Source organism: Lagenorhynchus albirostris, chromosome 2 (genome assembly GCF_949774975.1).
Source record: "Lagenorhynchus albirostris chromosome 2, mLagAlb1.1, whole genome shotgun sequence".
Lineage (NCBI taxonomy): Eukaryota > Metazoa > Chordata > Mammalia > Artiodactyla > Delphinidae > Lagenorhynchus > Lagenorhynchus albirostris.
Genome location: NC_083096.1, coordinates 143369314 through 143390924, shown reverse-complemented (window position 1 = coordinate 143390924; position 21611 = coordinate 143369314). Strand labels below are relative to the sequence as shown.

Here is a 21611-nt window from a genome sequence, read left to right as displayed (position 1 = left end):
GAAATAGTAGAAGCATTGTCTTTAGAATCAGTAGCAAGACAGAGGTGCCTGCTTTTGCTGTTTCTTTTTTTTTAAACTGAAGTATAGTTGATTCACAATATTATGTTAGTTTCAGGTACACACCATAGTGATTCAGTATTTTTTCAGATTATATTCCATTGTAGGTTATTTCAAGATAATGACTGTAATTCCCTATGCTAAACATTATATCCTTGTTGCTTATCTATTTTATACATAGTACTTTGTATCTGTTAATCCCATACTCCTAATCTGTCCTTCCTCCCTTCTCCCCTTTGATAACCACAAGTTTGTTTTCTATATCTGTCTGTTTTACATATACATTTATTTGTAATATTTTTTAGATTCTACATATAAGTAATATCATACAGTATTTGTCTTTCTCTGTTTGCCTTATTTCACTATGCATAATCTCTGGGTCCGTCCACGTTGCTGCAGATGGCAGTAGTTCATTATTTTTTATGACTGAGTAATATTCCATTGCATATGTATGTGTGCGTGTATATATACATACATATGTATGTATATACATAAACATGTACCACATCTTCTTAATCCAGTTGCCTGTTGACAGGCACTTGAGTTGCTTCCATGTCTTGGCTATTGTAGATAGTGCTGCTGTGAACATTGGGGTGCATGTATCTTTTTGAATTAGTATTTGTTTTTTTCTGGATATATACCTGGGAGTGGAATTGCTGGATTGCATGGTAGTTCTATTTTTAGTTTTCTAAGGAACCTCCATACTGTTTTCCATAGTGGCTGCACCAATTTCCATTCCCACTAACAGTGTACAGTGGTTCCTTTTTCTCCACATCCTCTCCAACTTTTGTTATTTGTAGACTTTTTTGATGTGAGGAGTGAGGTGATATCTCATTGTGGTTTAGATTTGCATTTCTCTAATAATTAGCAATGTTAAGCATCTTTTCATGTGCCTGTTAGCCATCTGTATGTCTACTTTGGAAAAAAGTCTGTTCAAGTCGTCTTTGATTGAGCTGTTTTTTTGTTACTGAGTTATATGAGCTGTTTGTATATTTTGGATATTAACCCCTTGTTGGTCACATGATTTGCAAATACTTTCTCCTATTCCATAGGTTGTCTTTTTGTTTTGTTGGTGGTTTCCTTTGCTGTGCAAAAGCTTTTAAGTTTAATTATGTCCCATTTGTTTTGTTTGTTTTGCTTTTATTTATTTTTGCCTTGGGAGACTGGTCTGAGAAAATATTACTACGATTTATGTTAAAGAATGTTCAGCCCATGTTCTCTTCTAGGAGTTGTATGGTTTGTGATCTTGCAGTGAGGTCTTTAAACCATTTTGAGTTTTTTTTTTGTATATGCTGTTAGGGAATGTTATAATCTCATTGTTTTACATGTGACTGCTTGGTTGTCCAGTTTTCCCAGCACCACTTGTTGAAGAGATTGTCTTTTCTCCATTGTATATTCATGCATCCTTTGTCATAGATTAATTGACCATAGGTGTGTGGGTTTATTTCTGGTCTCTCTATTCTGTTCCATTGATCAATGAGTCTGTTTTTGTGCCAGTACCATGCTTTTTTGATTACTGTAGCTATATAATATGGTCTGAAGTGTGGAAGGTTTATACCTCCAGCTTTTTTCTTTTCTCTCAAGATTGCTTTGGCAATTCAGGCTCTTTTGTGGTTCATGTGAATTTTAGGGTTATTTGTTTTAGTTCTGTTAAAAATGCCATGAGGATTTTGATAGGGATTGCTGCTTCTCTAAATATTGTACTCTGGAGGTCCTAGGGAATGCTATAAGAGAAGATACAAAAGATATAAGGTTTGGAAAGAAGAATCAAAATTAGTACTTGCAGAAAATGTTTCTGTAACTGTGCTAGGGGCCCTGGCAAACATATAACACAAGAATAAGAAACAAAAGAATTTGAAGAAAAAGGATTGGAAGTGAAGAATAAACATTATTGATGTTTGCAAATGATATGATTGTCTACATTAAAAAAATCCACAAGAATCTAAATAAATACTATTTAAATGTCTCACCTTCAGCAAAGCTGTGTGGTGTGGCCAAATAAATAAAAATTTTTAAAAATTAAAAAAGAATTCTATTTAAATAGTAACAAGAACTCTAAGTCACCTAAGAATATATTTTATAAGATAAATACGTTCCTTTGATGGATAAAAAATGTAAACATCATTGAAAGACTACAGGAAAATCTGAAAATAGATAAAGCTATCTCATCTTCTTGCTTATTAGACTCAATATCATGTGTATATTTATTTCTCCTAAATTAATCTATAAACACATGTAATCCCAGTCAAAAATCTCAGTTAGGCTTAAAAAAGAAGTTGACAAGATGATTCTAAAAGTCATTTAAAATGGTAAAGGGGCAAGAAAATTTTCAAGAATAAGGAGTCGGGGGACTTGCCATTCCATATGTTAAGACTTTTTAAATGAAACTATTGTAAATTAAAATAAGTATGCTATTATTAGTATAAGGGGAAGGAAATAGATCAGTGGCATAGAAGAGAAAGCTCAGAAACAGAACCACACATCAATGAGAATTTAGTATATGACAGCATTGCAAACCAGACACTATCACTCAGTAAATGAAGCTGGATCAATTGGCTGCCCATATGGAAAAAAATAAAATTATTCCCTACCTCATGCTATGCACACAAAAAAATTCCAGAGGTATTAAAGGTATAAAATGAAAATTTATACTTATAAGAGTTTATAGAAGAATGTCCTTATAGTATCAGGATAGAGGAGGATGTCTTAAAACACAAACTATGATAGGAAAGATTGGCAGATTTAACAACATTCAAATTTTAAAACCTTTCAACAGCAACAAAAGACACCATAATCAAAGAGAAAGACAACATTGGGCAGGAGAGAAAATATTTACAATGCATATAGTTGACAAAGGATTAATATCCAGAATATATAAAGAATTCCTACAAATCAAATAGACAAAAAGAAAATCCAAAGAACACATACAAATCAGTAGAAAAGAAAAAAGAATGCCCAAAAAGAAAATGTACAAAGGATACACTCAATTCATATAAGAGGAAATAAGAATGGCAATAAATATAACTAGATTCTAATTCTCAGTAATTATCAGAGACTCTAAATTAAAAGTTCAGTAAGAGAGTATTTTCATCAGTTTGCCAAGGATTTTTAAAGTCTGATTTTATCTAGTGTTGGCCAGTGATTGGGGATATAGGAACTCTCACACAGTGCTGATGGGAATATTAATTGGTACAACTGCTTAGGAGAGCAGTTTTGTAGTCTTCAGTAAGGTTGAAGGTACAACTGATTCTACATAAAAATGGAACTCTCTTCCATTTCAGAGGGTTTGCTTGACATTTTCTTGCAGAAGTGTTGCCAGGAGACATATACAGTGATGATTATTGCTGCATTATTGGAATAGGAAAAATAAAAAATAACCTAAATGTTCTACACAGTGGAATTGAGACATTGTGGTATACTTATATAATAAATACTATATAGCAGATAAAATGTACATACATATTCTCAACATAGATAGTATATGTGTGTATATGTATGTATATACATATGTATACACACATACATATTCTTGACATGAAAAGTACATATATATATATTTATTTACTCAACATGAACAAACCTCAAAATAATATTGAGTGAAAAAAGGAAAGCAAATTATTCACCACTCTATTAGTCACCAGAAAATTCAATAAATACTTGTTGAAACAATGAATGATGCTGAAGTGGGGGCATGCAGCAGTGTCTTTGGTGAGCAGGCTGGACCTTAAGCTTTCCTGCTTCCCTCTATATTGTTGACTCTTCTCTCTCCCCTCTAAACTATGTGCTCTTGCAGGGCAGAGATATATCTTATTCCTATATATATCCCCTGGCTGTTATTGCTCCTGGCCCAGAATAGGTATTTAATAAGTATGTTGAAGTAATTAGTGAATATTGCTTATTATACCTATGCCCTGTTAAGAACGGCCTTTGGATCAGGCGTTGCAAGACCTGAATTCTCCTGTCTTTTAGTTGTAGGACCTTGGGCAATTTTTTTTACTTCTCTGAGTCTCAGTTTTCTAATTTCTAAAGAAAAGTAATACCTGTTCTGCCTAAATGTGTTATATGAAAGTAAGATCATATACCATAAGGTCATATAATGTAAGAATGTAAGAATGTTATATGAATGTAAGACTTCTAATATTTCAGCAGTGAGGGAAAGTATGTGGTTGTAGAGTTGCAGTGGGAGTAGCTGTGCTATGTATTCTTAGCACTGTCAACGTTCCTTTTAGGAGCTGTGTGAGCAATCTGTGTCCCAGAGGAGTCATCATTCCTTTTTTATTATCTTTGGAGCCAGTTTACCAGTTTACTTTTTTCTTCTTACAAAGGGAGATTGGCCCTAAAATAGCCAGCGTTCTGTTTTTTCCCAAGGCATGAGAGCAAACCTATCTTTCTGTCTTTGGTACCAGAACTATGATTCATGTCTGAAGTATGTTTGTGTGTATATAAGAAAGGAAAAGAGGTAAAGTCAGGAAACTCAACTGATTTCATGACTCCATCTTCTATTACTTTCTGGAACCTGGATAGTGTGACCTGGAGCAGCAGGCACCTTGGTGAGCCCAAGTACTGGCAGAACCTGAAATGTTGATCATCTGAAACCTTCAGAAGAAAAATCATGGAAAGTCATTGAGTGATATATATGTTTATTATGTTGGCACAATGGGTCATAAAAGCAGGGACAAAGTAAAAACTTTGGTATATTGATGGGTTAGCATAACAAAGAACTTTGGTTAATGATAGAGTATTATTCCATATATGGATTAGCAAAGGGAGTTTGCTTTACCAAATGTAAAAGATAAATAGTATAAACCCAGATAAGGGGAGAGGAAGGATGTTTGGTGGAAGAGAGCTTGGGGCAATTGGTAAACCTCAAGCTGCCCAACTATAGAATTTCATGAGAGATGAGAGGTAGGCATGGAGCAAATCACTGAGGGCCTTTGGGCTAGGCCATGATAAAGTGACCATATCCCCTATAGCAGGACACTCCTGAGAATAAAGGGGGTTCTATTCATTATTATGCTAAGATAACAGGAATAATCTGGAACTGTTGCAGGTAAACCAGGTTATACAGTCACATTATTTGAAGGTAAAGAACAACCACTGATATGATTACATATCCTATGAGGAGTGGGAGGTTAAAATAAATTTTAGGCGGGAGACTTGGACAAGTCTGAATAATAATCTTGACTGGAAGGCACTGAGAGAGGTGGGCCATTTGCTAGCTGAGGTTGTATAATTGAGAAGGATTGTTGGTGTTGTTTTTGTTGTTGTTAGAGAGTGTAAAGTCTTGGCATGTGTAAATGAAGTTGGGAAAGAGCCAGTAGAGAGGGAGAGGAGTTGAAAATTGGTACAGTAAGAGATCTGAGGAAAGGTAATAGGCACCTTTTCTATTATGACAAGTGGAAAGGAAGCAAGAGTGGGTATAGATGCAGGCGAGTCTTTAGGTGGGAGGGCATAGCAGGTTTAGAGTTCCTACCTGATGACTGCTTATGCTGTTGAGGGTTCAAGGAAGGTAGAGAAGATTTTAAATAGCTACAGCGGACAGTGAAAGAGAGACCAATAGCAAGACAAGGATGCCCCCCACTACCCCTGTATTCAACATTGCCAGCCACTCTAGGGTCAGTCTTACACCAGGCAGTCCTAGCCAATGAATAAAGCAAGAAAAATAAATATAAGGTATAAGGATTGGAGTAGAAGAAATAAAACTGTTATTATTCATAGCAGCTTTAATTAAGCATACAGGAAATCCAAAAGAATCTGTAGATACTATTAGAATTGATAAATGAATTTAGCAAGGGTACTGGATACAAGGTCACTATACAAAAATAAATTGTATTTCAATATATCAGCAACTAGTAATTAAAAATGATTTTTAAAGAATAGAGAACATTTACCATAGCATCAAACATTAATTACTTAGAAATAAATATTAAGAATAGGGGGGACAAGACATTTACTCAGAAAACTATAAACACTGAAGTTAAAAAAGACCTAAATAAGTGGCAATCCCAGTTTGTTCCCAGTCAGTCCAGTCAGTATCCTAATAAGTGTGTGTGTGTGTGTTTGTGAATGTGTGTGTGTGTGTGTGTGTATGTAACTTGTTCCACTGCTGACTCTAAAATTTACAAAGGGCCAAGAATACCGACTTTGTTAAAAATTTATTTATTTTTCTTATTAGTCATCCATTTTATACACATCAGTGTATACATGTCAATCCCAATCTCCCAATTCATCACACCCCCACCCCCACCCCTTGCCTCTATCCCCCCTTGGTGTCCATACGTATTTATCTACTTCTGTGTCTCAATTTCTGCTCTGCAAAACGGTTCATCTGTACCATTTTCTAGGTTCCACATTAATGCGTTAATATACGATATTTGTTTTTCTCTTTCTGACTTACTTCACTCTGTATGACAGTCTCTAGATGCATCCACGTCTCTACAAATGACCCAATTTCTTTCCTTTTTATGGCTGAGTAATATTCCATTGTATATATGTACCATGTCTTCTTTATCCATTCATCTGTTGTAGGGCATCTAGGTTGCTTCCATGACCTGGCTATTGTAAATAGTGCTGCAATGAACATTGGGTGCATGTGTCTTTTTGAATTATGGTTTTCTCTGGGTATATGCCCAGTAGTGGGGTTGTTGGATCATATGGTAATTCTAGTTTTAGTTTTTTAAGGAACCTCCATACTGTTCTCCATAGTGGCTGTATCAATTTACATTCCCACCAACAGTGCAAGACAGTGCCCTTTTCTCCACACCCTCTCCAGCATTTGTTGTTTGTAGATTTTCTGATGATGCCCATTCTAACTAGTGTGAGGTGATACCTCATTGTAGTTTTGATTTGCATTTCTCTAATAATTAGTGACGTTGAGCAGCTTTTCATGTGCTTCTTGGCCATCTGTATGTCTCCTTTGGAGAAATGTCTATTTAGGTTTTCTGCCCATTTTTGGATTGGATTGTTTGTTTCTTTAATATTGAGCTGCATGAGCTGTTTATATATTTTGGAGATTGATCTTTTGTCCGATGATTCATTTGCAAATATTTTCTCCCATTCTGAGGGTTGTCTTTTCGTCTTGTTTATGGTTTCCTTTGCTGTGCAAAAGCTTTTAAGTTTCATTAGGTCCCATTTGTTTATTTTTGTTTTTATTTCCATTACTCTAGGAGGTGGATCAAAAAAGATCTTGCTGTGATTTATGTCAAAGAGTGTTCTTCCTATGTTTTCCTCTAAGAGTTTTATAGTGTCTGGTCTTACATTTAGGTCTCGAATCCATTTTGAGTTTATTTTTGTGTATGGTGTTAGGGAGTGTTCTAATTTCATTCTTTTACATGTAGCTGTCCAGCTTTCCCAGCACCACTTATTGAAGAGACTGTCTTTTCTCCATTGTATATCCTTGCCTCCTTTGTCATAGATTAGTTGACCATAGGTGCATGGGTTTATCTCTGGACTTTCTATCATGTTCCATTGATATATGTTTCTGTTTTTGTGCCAGTACCATATTGTCTTGATTACTGTAGCTTTGTAGTATAGTCTGAAGTCAGGGAGTCTGATTCCTCCAGCTCCACTTTTTTCTTTCAGGACTGCTTTGGCTATTCGGGGTCTTTTGTGTCTCCATACAAATTTTACGATTTTTTGTTCTAGTTCTGTAAAAAATGCCATTGGTAATTTGAAAGGGATTGCATTGAATCGGTGGATTGCTTTGGGTATTATACTCATATTCAAAATATTGATTCTTCCAATCCAAGAACATGGTATATCTCTCCATCTGTTGGTATCATCTATAATTTCTTTCATCAGTGTCTTATAGTTTTCTGCATACAGGTCTTTTGCCTCCCTAGGTAGGTTTATTCCTAGGTATTTTATTCTTTTTGTTGCAGTGGTAAATGGGAGTGTTTCCTTAATTTCTCTTTCAGATTTTTCCTCATTAGTGTATAGGTATGCAAGAGATTTCTGTGCATTAATTTTGTATCCTGCCACTTTACCAAATTCGTTGAATAGTTCTAGTCGTTTTCTGGTGGCATCTTTAGGATTCTCTATGTATAGTATCATGTCCTCTGCAAACAGTGACAGTTTTACTTCTTCTTTTCCAATTTGTATTCCTTGTATTTCTTTTTCTTCTCTGATTGCTGTGGCTAGGACTTCCAAAACTATGAGGAATAATAGTGGTGAGAGTGGACATCCTTGTCTCGTTCCTGATCTTAGAGGAAATGCTTTCAGTTTTTCACCATTGAGAATGATGTTTGCTGTGGGTTTGTCGTATATGGCATTTATTATGTTGAAGTAGGTTCCCTCTATGCCCACTTTTTACAGAGTTTTTATCGTAAATGGGTGTTGAATTTTGTGAAAAGCTTTTTCTGCATCTATTGAGAGGATCATACAGTTTTTATTTTTCTATTTGTTGATATGGTGTATCACATTGATTGATTTGTGTATATTGAAGAATCCTTGCATCTCTGGGATAAATCCCACTTGATCATGGTGTATGATCCATTTAATGTGTTGTTGGATTCTGTTTGCTAGTATTTTGTTTAGGAGTTTTGCATCTATATTCATCAGTGATATTGGTCTGTAATTTTCTTTTTTTGTAGTATCTTTTGTAGTATCTTGTCTGGTTTTGGTATCAGGGTGATGGTGGCCTCATAGAATGAGTTTGGGAGTGTTCCTTCCTCTGCAGTTTTTTGGAAGTGTTTGAGAAGGATGGGTGTTAGCGCTTCTCTAAATGTTTGATAGAAGTCAACTGTGAAGCCATCTGGTCCTGGACTTTTGTTTGTTGGAAGATTTTTAATCACAGTTTCAATTTCATTACTTGTAATTGGTCTGTTCATATTTTCTATTTCTTCCTGGTTCAGTCTTGGAAGGTTATCCCTTTCTAAGAATTTGTCCATTTCTTCCAGGCTGTCCATTTTATTGGCATAAAGTTGCTTGTAGTAGTCTCTTAGGATGCTTTGTATTTCTGTGGTGTCTGTTGTAACTTCTTTTTCATTTCTAATTTTATTGAGTCCTCTCCCTCTTTTTCTTGATGAGTCTGGCTATTGGTTTATCAATTTTGTTTATCTTCTCAAGGAACCAGCTTTTAGTTTTATTGACCTTTGCTTTTGTTTTCTTTGTTTCTATTTCATTTATTTCTGCTCTGATCTCTGATTTCTTTCCTTCTGCTAACTTTGGGTTTTGTTGGTTCTTCTTTCTCTAGTTCCTTTAGGTGTAAGGTTAGATTGTTTATTTGAGATTTTTCTTGTTTCTTGCTGTAGGCTTGTATAGATATAAACTTCCCTCTTAGAACTGCTTTTGCTGCATCCCATAGGTTTTGGATCGTTGTGTTTTCATTGTCATTTGTTTGTCGGTATTTTTTGATTTCCTCTTTGATTTCTTCAGTGATCTCTTGTTTATTAAGTAATGTATTGTTTAGCCTCCATGTGTTTCTGTTTTTTACATTTTGTTCCCCGTAGTTAATTTCTAATCTCATAGCGTCATGGTCAGAAAAGATGCTTGATATGATTTCAATTTTCTTAAATTTTCTGAGGCTTAATTTGTGACCCAGGATGTGATCTATCCTGGAGAATGTTCCTTGTGCACTTGAGAAGAAAGTGTAATCTGCTGTTTCTGGATGGAATGTCCTATAAATATCAATTAAATCTATCATCTATTGTGTCATTTAAAGCTTGCTTACTAATAAAGTTTCCTTATTAATTTTCTGTTTGGATGCTCTGTCCATTGGTATAAGTGAGGTGTTGAAATCCCCCACTATTATTGTGTTACTGTTGATTTCCTCTTTTAGAGCTGTTAGCAGTTGCCTTATGTATTGAGGGGCTCCTATGTTGGGTGCATAAATATTTATAATTGTTATATCTTCTTCCTGGATTGATTTGTTGAGCATTACATAGTGTCCTTCCTTGTCTCTTGTAACATTCTTTATTTTAAAGTCTATTTTATCTGATATGAGTATTGCTACTCCAGTTTTCTTTTGATTTCCATTTGCATGGAATATCTTTTTCCATCCCCTCACTTTCAGTCTGTATGTGTCCCTAGGTCTGAAGTGGGTCTCTTGTAGATAATATATATATGGGTCTTGTTTTTGTATCCATTCAGCAAGCCTGTGTCTTTCGGTTGGAGCATTTAATCCATTCACGTTTAAGGTAATTATCAATATGTATGTTCCTATGACCATTTTCTTAATTGTTTTGGGTTTGTTTTTGTAGGTCCTTTTCTTCTCTTGTGTTTCCCACTTAGAGAAGTTCCTTTAGCACTTGTTATAGAGCTGGTTTGGTGGTGCTGAATTCTCTTAGCTTTTGCTTGTCTGTAAAGCTTTTGATTTCTCCATCAAATCTGAATGAGATCCTTGCTGGGTAGAGTAATCTTTGTTGTAAGTTCTTCCCTTTCATCACTTTAAGTATATCATGCCACTCCCTTCTGACTTGTAGAGTTTCTTCTGAGAAATCAGCTCTTAACCTTATGGGAGTTCCCTTGTATGTTATTTGTCATTTTTCCCTTGCTGCTTCCAATAATTTTTCCTAGTCTTTAATTTTTGCCAATTTAATTACTATGTGTCTTGGTGTGTTTCTCCTTGGGTTTATCCTGTGTGGGACTCGCTGTGCTTCCTGGACCTGCATGGCTATTTCTTTACCCATGTTAGGGAAGTTTTCGACTATAATCTCTTCAAATATTTTCTCGGGTCCTTTCTCTCTCTCTTCTCCTTCTGGGACCCCTATAATGCGATTGTTGGTGCATATAATGTTGTCCCAGAGGTCTCTCAGACTGTCATTTCTTTTCATTTTTTTTTTCTTTATTCTGTTCTGCAGCAGTGAATTCCACTATTCTGTCTTCCAGGTCACTTATCTGTTCTTCTGCCTCTGATATTCTGCTATTGTTTCCTTCTAGTGTATTTTTCATTTCAGTTATTGTATTGTTCATCTCTGTTTGTTGTTTAATTCTTCTAGGTCTTTGTTAAACATTTTTTGCATCTTCTCAATCTTTGCCTCCATGCTTTTTCCGAGGTCCTGGATCATCTTCACTATCATTATTCTCAATTCTTTTCCTGGAAGATTGCCTATCTCCATTTCATTTAGTTGTTTTTCTGGGGTTTTATCTTGTTCCTTCATCTGGTACATAGCCCTCTGCCTTTTCATCTTGTCTATGTTTCTGTGAATGTGGTTTTTGTTCCACAGGCTGCAGGATTGTAGTTCTTCTGCTTCTGCTCCAGGAATACCCACTTTTGACCCCTGTCTTCTCAGTCAACAAAGAGACCCCAGTAGAGATTGCAACTTTTTCTCACCTGCCATTCTAGGGAGAACTGGCTATGACCATGGTGTTGATGTTGATTTATAATTTAGAAAGGCCAAGAGAAAAATGTTGGAGGACTTACTACACCTGATACCCAAATGTAAAGGTTTCTAGAAGATAACATAGGAGAATATTTTCATGGTCTTGGGATTGGGAAAGAATTCTTAAAGAAGATACAGAAAACACAATCATAAGGTGTAAAACCAATACATTTTACTATATTAAAGTTAACTCTTCATGAACAGACATAATTATGAGAGTACAAAGGCTGGCAACAGGGTGGGAGAAGATTTGTGCCTAATTCATAGCCAGTGAAGAGTTCATGTCTAGGATATATAAAAAACTCCTACAGATAATTAGAAAATAGTAGTCCAGTCTATTCAATAGGCAAGAAACTTGAACTGTTTCTCTTCAAGAAAAGAACAAGAGGATAGTCACATGGTCACAAATATGAAAAGATACTGAACTTCATTAGTTATCAGGGAAATATAATTGGGACCACTATAAGTTACTAGCACTCACCTGTCAGAATGACTAAAGTAAAAAAGTGTTAGTGAAGGTGCGGAACAGTTGAAACTTTCATACACCTTTGGTTGGAGTATAATTGACACAGCTACTTTTGAGAACTGTTTGACAGTGTCTATTAAACTTAGCGTGTGGGGCTTCTCTGGTGGCGCAGTGGTTGAGAGTCCGCCTGGCGATGAAGGGAACACGGGTTCATGCCCCGGTCTGGGAAGATCCCACATGCCGTGAAGCGGCTGGACACGTGAGCCATGGCCGCTGAGCCTGCGCGTCCAGAGCCTGTGCTCCGCAACGGGAGAGGCCACAACACTGAGAGGCCCACGTACCGCAAAAAAAAAAAATTAGCATGTGCATGCCATATGACCTAACAAATTCACTCCTAGACTGTGTCTAATAGAAATATAAGCATATATATAACAAAAGATGAATACGAATGTCATAGCAGCATGATTCTAATAACCTAAAACTGGACATAACATAAATGTCCATCTGCAGTGAAACTGATAAATTGTGGATATTCATACAAACGAATACTACATCTAGCAATAAAAATGAACAAACCATTGCTATATGCAACATCTTTGATGAATTTCACAAACATTATGTTGAGTGAAAGAAGTCAGACACAGAAGAAAATATGTTGTATGAGTCCATTTGTATGAAGTTCAGAGACAGACAAAACTAATTTTAATGTTAGAAGTAGAGATACTATTTACCTTTGGGATGGAGGACAAGGCTAATGATTAGGACAGGGTACAAGGAGAGCGTTTCTTCATTGAGCTTGTACGGTTATGATTTGTGTATGTTACCTTTCCATATAAAGTTGTTTTCAAATGATGTATGTAAAATGCTTATCACAGTGGCTGGCTCATTACTGCCAGTTCAATAACTGGCAGTGTTAACTTTTTACTATGGTTTAGTTCTCTGTGATGACAAGGTCTAGGGCAATGGTGTCTAGTAGAATTTACTGCAGTCATTAAAATGTTCTGTTTCTGCACTGTGTAGTTCCATAGTCTCTATCCACATGTAACTATTGAGTATTTGAAATATGACTGAGGAATTTATTTAAAATTTTAGTTAATTATAATAAAAATTTAAATACCCACATGTGACTAATGGCTGTCATGTTGGATATGATATGATATCCAGGTCTAGGGAATTGCCGTGAGAATGAGTGAATGAAGGAGAATGGTAATGAAGTTTATTTGAGTTGAATAAATCAAGAAACTGAGAGGCCAGAGTGTCAGGTGAATTGTGCCTCTGTACATTGAAGAATGCTTAGGGTAATGGCAAGACTGGATTGGAGTGTGAGGTTGTAAGATAGGTTCCAAAGTCTTCAAAGAAGCTTTTGGATAGAGGAGGGGAAAAATATAATGGACCAGGAAAGAATACTTTTCCATATAGGTTGTCAAAGATACTTAGGTAGAAATGTTTCTGAAGCACAGCTTAGGTAATAAAGAGTCATTGAAGGAGAGAATTTTAAGAAGGAAGTGGTCAGGGGCAGCAGCAATGCTTCAGAGTGATGTTGTATGACAAAACTCTCGAGTAGTAAAGTGGTCATTGAAGACCTGTGAGAGTGAAGCTTGGTGCAGAGGTGGGGAAGGAAGCAATTGCTGGGAGTAGATGAAAGGTTAAGGTGTGGGCAATTTTCAGTAAGTTCCTCTGTGAAAGCAATAAGAAAGGAGGTGGTAGCTAGGGGGAGATGTGGGGGTTTGCTTTTGTTTAACAAGTGGTGGGGGATTGAACTTGAGGAAGGACGTGAAAAAGTGAAATTTCTTGGTGTTTTCTTTCAGTGTATGGAAGAAATGTTGAGGCTGAGTACATACAGGATCTCTGTGAGGTGAGGAGGAAGTGGCTAGGTGATGACAGTGGAAAGGTTGGTTGGGCCAGATTTTGAACAATCTTGAATGGCATTATGAAGAAATGTTGACTTTATCTAATAGTTCATGGAGAACCAAGGAAAGTTTTAAGTATCTGGGTCTCCTGTAAGAGTCTGTGCTTTATAAATATTACTCTGGCAATAGCAAGGACTGTGGACTAAAGGTAGCCAGACTTAGACAGATTGCTTCATCAAGCAAGAAGTGATGAAACCCTGAAATAGGGCCGTAGCAATTCATAGGGTGGAGGAGAGTTGGCGAATTTGAGATTATAGTTCAGAAGTGGAATGAGCACAACTTGTGGTGATGGAATAAAGGAGAACAAGTATTAGAACCGAGAGGTTTCTATCTGAATTGACTAGGTCTAAACTGGTGAATTTACGTTAAGGGACCAAAAAGAAAGAACCCGAGTTTGGAATTGTGGTGAATTATATAACAGTTTTGTTGAGATATAATTCACATACCATACAATTCACCCATTTAAAGTATGCAATTCAATGTTTTTAGTGTATTCACAGAGTTGTGCAACCATCACTACAATCGATTTTAGAATTTTTTCATCACCCTGTAAAGAAACTCATACCCATTAGCAGTCATTCCTCATTCTACCCCACCTCCTTCTCCAGCCCCTCAGCCCTAGGCAACCACTAACCTACTCTTGGTCTGTATAAATTTGCCTATTTTGAGCATTTCATGTAAATGGAATCATACAGCATGTGGTCCCTTCTGACTAGCTTCTTTTATTTAGCATGTTTTCAAAGTTCATCCATGTAGAGATCACTTTTTGCCTTATATTATGTATACTCACCTCTTTACATGTTTTATCTCCTCTACTGGAGGCATTATTGTTATATATTCCAAGGCTGTATCTGGCACATATGCTGTATTTAGTTATGACTCAACAAATAATTGATACATCATAAGTGAGAAGGCTAACTCCATTAACCATGAAATAAAGTTAACCAGAATGAGTTGCTCCCACATGTGCTTACCCACTAAGGTGTGTCTTTATTTGCTGTCATAGAATAAGTAGGTACCATACCAATGGTCTGGTTCTGCCATTAACTCTGTATGACCTTGGGTAAGTCATTATACTCTAGCTACACTTTCCATATGTGAAAATGGGGATAAAAATCCCTTCCCAATATGATACAGAGGAATAACTAAGGTAATTCAAGTTGCTGGGATTTGGATAGAGTTGGGGTTCATCCAGACAGCCTCTGAGAAGGAATAAATACATGTTTCCCCTCCTATCTGAAAGAAGAGTGTTCTTATGAAACCTATTGTAAGGCGAAATGGGTAAAGTGAAAAAGCAATTACCTTAGGTTGCAGCTTCCTAACAGGTACGCAAAATAAGTAGAGGTAAAGCCCAGATGCTCACAGACACAGTTCAAAGCTGTGGCAGCTTGATGCTGAGTGTAGTTCCTGGGGAGGGAGTTCGGCGGTTCTACTCTTGCTATTTGGCGTGAACACTGCCTCTGTAACGGCTCAGGGCAAAACAAATGCTGAATGCGAGTTTCGCTTTTCACCTGTTTCTGGAAATTTTCCAGATTTCTTTTGATAAGTGAAAACAGGTACAGACGTACAATGGGGTTACATACCAATAAACTATTATAAATTGAAAATATCTTAAGTCAAAAATGCATTTAATACACCTAGCCTACTGAACACCATAGCTTAGGCTCACATATCTTAAACGTGCTCAGAACACTTATGTGAGCGTACAGCTGGGCAAAATCATCTCACTCAAAGCCTGTTTTATAATAAAGTGTTGAATAGCTCATGTAATTTATTGAATACTGTACTGAAAAACAGAATGGTTGATTAGGCGCAGAATGGTTGTCGGTGTATCTTGTTCCCCCTTGTGATCACGTGGCTGATGGGGAGCTGCTGCCCAGCATCATGAGAGAGTATCACCACATATTGCTAGCCCAGGAAAAGATCAAAATTCAGAGTACGGTTTCTGCTGAATGTGTATCGCTTTCACACTATCGTAAAGTTGAAAAATCATAAGTCAAACCATTGTAAGTTGGAGACTGCTTTTGTGAAAGACCTGCATTAGAATAGACAAAGTGACATAAAACGAACTTTTGGAAGGGGTGGTGGTAACCTGTAAATGTTTGGCTCTATTACCTAATCCTCCTGGGATAGGAGTAGCCTTTTTTTTCATGGGATTAGGCATCTTGGCCCCTTAAGTCCTTTCAATCCCCATTTACAAGGTCCTAGTTTTGTCTGTTGCATACTGCTTGTTTTGTCACCAACCTGGAGCATTACACCTGTGCCATGTTCTCTAGCTATTCTCTCTGGAATACTTAAGACACTTATTTCTTAAGGACACTGACGAGTAGACTCCCTATTTTGCATAGCTTCATGTTGCTTTCCTAATTCCTGTTGTCTTAATATGCTGCATATAGTTGAATACCAAAAAGAAAAAGTTTAAAACCCACTCTATCCACCTTCCTGAAACAAACAACTTATAAATGCAGGCCTACCTTACCCCCGTCCCCCCTTTTGGAGAGCTGTTCATGCTTTTATTTAGAAAACATATACTGAGTGTGTACTTGAGTGCCATGTATCAAAATGAGTAAAGTAGTCCTTGACTTCCAAGATCTTGTAGCGGTTCAGTGGGAGAAGGCAGACATAGATAATCACAGTATAATGTGGAAGTGCAGTAGCAGAGCCATGGACAGGTGGTTTTGAGAGCATACCTTGAAGAAGCCACTGGGACAGTGTTTCGAAGCAAGTGTCGCCTGGCATTTCTGAACTAACAAATATAACACAGAAGCAGCCTGATGAAGAGCACTTGTGTTCTTGGAGCCTCAGGACAACCCCGTGACTCACATTTTAGAGAGCAATCTAAAGCTCCGAAAGGATCAGTGGCTGGCTCTTAAACAGATTCTAGACTCAGCTTCTATGTTTGTCCCCTCCCCCTCCACCATATCCATGCCCCTTAAGCAAGGGTAGAAAGTACCCTTGCAGAGTACTACAGTGCCCTGCCATCCGTTCGTTTAGTTCTTCCTCCTTAAGCAAAGCTAGAGTCTCAGATTCCCCTTTTCTGTGTCTAGCCTGCATCCAGTGTCGTCGGTGCATTGAGCATTACAGGGCTGTAGCAGTAGTGAATATTGCTGATGTCATTGTTTGCCTTATTGGGATTTTGCTCTTTGTTTCACAGGGAGCTGTGATTGGTATAGACGATGAGGACGACAGCACCTTCACAATAACTGTTGATCAGAAAACCTTCCATTTCCAGGGTGAGCTGAAAGAAAAGATTCTTTCTCTTCATAGTCCCAGCTGCTTCTTTCCTTCTCTTTTGGGTTGTTTGCTGGGTGACTTGAATGGTTTTGCAACTGATCCTGCATGAATGAGTGCACAGGAACGTTCTGGATGAAGTGGTACTGCAGGTTAGGCAGGGATTTAATCGTATCTGCAGTGGATACAGATCTATTTGAAATGACTGTGGATCTGGCTGCAATTGAAAATTAAAAATTGAAACAATGAAAATCAGTGAAGGGAGAGAGTGATGGGCTGCTGCTGCTGGCTTGTGTTTGCAGAAGGTTGCTGGTCTTCTTTATCGAGGAGTGTGGCTCTGCTTCTGCATGAAAAGTCCAAAGACTGATTGTGAAGGCTGCAGTGTTTGTCCATGTAAAACTCAAAATATAAATTGAAGCTAGTAGCAGCCTTTGGCTTAAAGGTTTTGCTTTGCTTCAAGAACTACAAGTTTGCATTCATTTCATCTGCATTTCTGCGTCTTGTCTGCCAGCCATCATTTCTCTGCTGTTATCCTTTTTATAGTTCATAACACCAAATGCCATCTGCCACTGCTATGTTTCGGCATTGCATGCTATGGTTCACCGGTAGAAAGGGTAAGGTACTAGATGATCATTCTCATTTCATCTTGCTTTGAAAACTCTAAACCAGCAAATAAAAGTCAATTTTAATGATCCTATCCTAATGTACCTCTCATCTATTAGGAATGCCTGTTAGCTTTGTTACTAATGTTTTTGCTATCTTGCCTATCCAGAGTAACCTCTATTTTATGTTTAAAGCAGTCCAAGAAGCTTAAAAATTGAGAATATTTGCACTTTCTTTGAACTATAAGTGACAATGCACTGTGATAGATGCTAGGCATACCAAGATAAAGAAATAGTAAATTTATAGCTTACAAATGTTTTGGTTATGAAGTCTAACAGTGACCAGATATGTTATACAAGATGTTCCGACAGCTATTGTTCTTCTGTACTAGGATAGTATATTGAAGTTATTTTATTTCATTGTCTTGTTTAAGAAATTGGCACATAGAAATGAAAGATCCAGCTTACATATAATAAAGATAAACCAGTGTACTCACTCGTGATATCTCTAATGCTTTTAGGAAAAAGCATTCTTAAAGTATTTATTATGTTTGGTCATATTCTTTACTCAGACTGCTATAAACTAATGATGTCCTCCTGAAATTTTCCACTACATTTAATTTCATAAAACGTTTAAAATCTTATTATGAAAGCCCATGGCCTTTATTTTTAGGTTAAATATATACTGCTGCTTATAAATGAAAGCAGATAATGCCCACACTCTGGAACTCTTTACTTGAATGAAGTTGAATACTTTAATGTGTTTCAAGTAATAGCTGCTAGATGCAGGTGAAGGCTGCAGTATGGAATTCTCTCCTCTGCAGTTACTAAGGAGACATCTTCTTTGGACTTCCAGAAGCTGTATTGTTTGCCTGTTTAAAGGAGAGGAGACCCAGGCCCCTAGAGCAAAGGCACATCTACCTTCTCTGATTTAAATTATTTATGTTAAACTGACCTCCCCTTTAACACTTCCATATTTATGTGGCTTGCTTATAAAACAACCAATTCCTTTAATGAATCATTTAAATGACAAGGATAAATGAAGTGTTATGTGTATTTTTTAAATGGATACTTTTCTACTATAATAGTTATGGGAGTCTCAGGCAACATGAGATTATCTGGCTTATGTGTGTGTAATTATCTGGCTTATTATGTGTGTGGAATCAACTGTATTGAGCTGTAATTAACATACAATAAAATGTACACTCTATAAAATTCAATGAATATTGACATTTACTTACTCATATAACTGCTACCATAATGAAGATGTAGAACATTTCTATCACCCAAAAGATTCTTTTATTCTTTCAGTCAGTCTCCACTCCCAGCCTCTGGCTCCAGACAACTGCTGATCTATCATTAAAGATTAGATTTTTTTTTTTTGGAGAGTTTCACATAAATGGAATCATACAGTATGTATTCTTTTGTCTGGCTTTATTTTAGCTCAGTATAATGTTTTTAATATTTGTCCATCTTGTTGCATATATTGGTAGTTCCTTTTATATTGCTAAGTAGTAGTCTGTTGTTAGATATTATATTTTTTTGAAGGTTGAACTGTAGCATGTGAGAGGAAGACAGTAGTATAGGATGACACCATATTTTTGTCTTGAGCAACAAGAATGGAGTTGCCATTAACTGAGGTGGGGAAGATTGCAGGAGGAACTAGTTTGGGAGTGGCAGGTGGGCATCAGGAACTTAGCCTTGGACATACTTATAATCAAGTTCTAGATGCCTATCAGACATCCAAATGGAGATGTCAAGTAGGCAGTTGAAGTGTGGAATTCAGGAGAAAAGTCCAGGCTGAAGAAATAAATTTGGGAGTCATTGGCATATAGGTGGTTTTTAAAGCCATGAGAATTTGGGAATAAGTGTAGAGAGAAAAGAGAAGAGGTCCAAGTAATGAACTCTGAAGCACTCCAACATTTATTTGGAAGACACAGAGATGAGGTGGAACTAGCAAAAGGGATCGAAAAGAAGCAACCAAAAAGGAGGAGGAAAACCAAGTCAATGTGGTACCCAGGAAGTCAAGATAGAAAGTGTTTCTAGGAGGTGAGAGGCATCAGCAACTGTGTCAAATGCTCCTGATCAAGAAAGTTGAGGGCTAAGAAATGATCACAGAATTTAACAATTAAGAGTCTATTGGTAACCTTGAGAAGAGAAACTTAAAGATGAGAGTATAGATAGTGCTTTCAAGTTGTGCTGTAAAGGGAAGGTGAGAAATACAGTAGTAGCTGGAGGAGGGAAATGAGATAAAGATGAGATATCTTTTTTTAAAGATAAGAGCAATAATAGCATGTTTTTATGCTGTTGGTAGTGATTCAGTAGAGAGGGAAAAATTGATGATGCAAGAGAGAAAGGGGAGAATTACTGGATCAGTGTCCTTCAGAAGGCAAGACAGGATGGGGCCTAATACACAGGCGGGGCATTGCCTTTGGCTGGGAGCATGGACAGTTCATCCATAGTAACAAGAAAGAAAGTCAAATGTATGGAAATATATGTAGGCAGGCTATTATCCACCACCTTCATTTCCACTATGGTTTGAATCTCTAACTGACCTACATGTCCTGTATCCTGAAACATCATTTGTTAATAATTGAGAGGACTGGTGCCATGAAGAGAACAAACTTTCCTGAAACAACAGATAATTTTTCATTCTAATGATTCCCAGTTCTGGTAACTTGATATTTCAGAATATCTCCAGTTTTAAAGAGATGCCATAAAATGCTTTAAACAAAGTTAATTTAAATTAACTTTAGTTTTGAAAAAGAAATACTCTATTTTTTCCCCTTTAGGTAATAATTGAAATTACAATCCTAGCATGTTAGAGCTTTAAAAAGGTTTGAAAACGACAGCTTCATTCTGTCATTTTTCAGAGATTAAAAAGAAAATAGTCGCCAATTCATCTTTATAAACTGGCTCTTTCCTTTTGAGCAATAGCAAAAAATGATCACTTTTCCTATTAGTCAGCCAAAGTCTTTTGCATTTGGCTTCTTGGCTAGACATTGTGTGGAAAGCAGTTTTGGTATTAATTAGACTGGCTGTTGAGTTCAAACATTCAATGTATGTCTAGTATGTGTTACTTCCCGTGCTCAGAACTGAGGGTATACAGGTTAATAAGACATGAGCCAGGAAGTTAAGGAGCTTGTAAAGAAGTATATAATGTAGTATGAAATATGCTGTAGTAGTAGAAATATGTATAGAACACTGAAATAATGGAGAGGCAAAAGAGACAATCACTCAGTGCTGCACAGAAGAGCAGAGTTTTTCTTGTTACTGAGTAATTCTTTTTAAAATAATCAAAATTTAAAATTATACTAGTTCTAAAAGTTTTGAGTTGTTCAGAATTATATAATATAAAAATTAAAAGTCCCCTGTCACCAGGCTCTGTCTCCCACCTCTGCCTCCTTACCTCCTCTAACTGGTAGAGTTCTGAAGATTGAACAGAAATTTACCAGGCAAATGGGTTGTTGTAGCATGTACAAAGGTATGGAAATATGATGCTACCGGATATGTTCAGAGAACTACGAATGTTTGGTACCTTTAGAACAGTGAGCAGGAGATGAGGCTGTAAAGATAGTCAGAGGCCTACATCTAATATGAAAAGGTTTTAATTTTATCCTGAGTCTGTGAGGAGCCAATGAAGCAGAGTTTTAAGCAGAGAGGAGACGAGTAAGACGGGGGCTCTAGATAAATAGCCTTGATTGTTAAGGCCCTGAGTGGATTAAAGCATTGGTAATGGGGAAGGAGAAGAGGAAAATAGACTTGAGATTTTTAGGAAGTATTGATAAATCTTTAGGAACTGTTGATTGATTGGAAATGGAAGGTGAGAGAATGAGAGTAGTAAATGTGTTCGTAAGGCTTGGCTTACTCTTTTGTTTGGATGTTGTCAACGTCTGAAATAGAGAATCTAAAACAGAGGTGGTGAAGGACTTATATTTGAGGTGTCTGTGAGACTCACAGGTATTGATGGTGATGCCAATTGGATCTGAGTCTGGGCTGGAGATGGAGATTAGTGTTATCAACA

General features: G+C 36.8%; 1 protein-coding gene across 4 annotated transcripts in view; it reads left to right on the top strand.

Annotated features, from left to right (window-relative positions):
- Nucleotides 1-21611, top strand: part of OSBPL9 (oxysterol binding protein like 9) — a 167186-nt gene that overhangs the window by 40668 nt on the left and 104907 nt on the right. For all 4 annotated transcript variants that reach the window (XM_060140092.1, XM_060140089.1, XM_060140090.1 and 1 more), the window contains exon 3: nucleotides 16909-16987. In XM_060140092.1, coding sequence (XP_059996075.1) covers nucleotides 16909-16987 — 79 coding nt within the window. The remainder of the gene's footprint in view (nucleotides 1-16908; nucleotides 16988-21611) is intronic.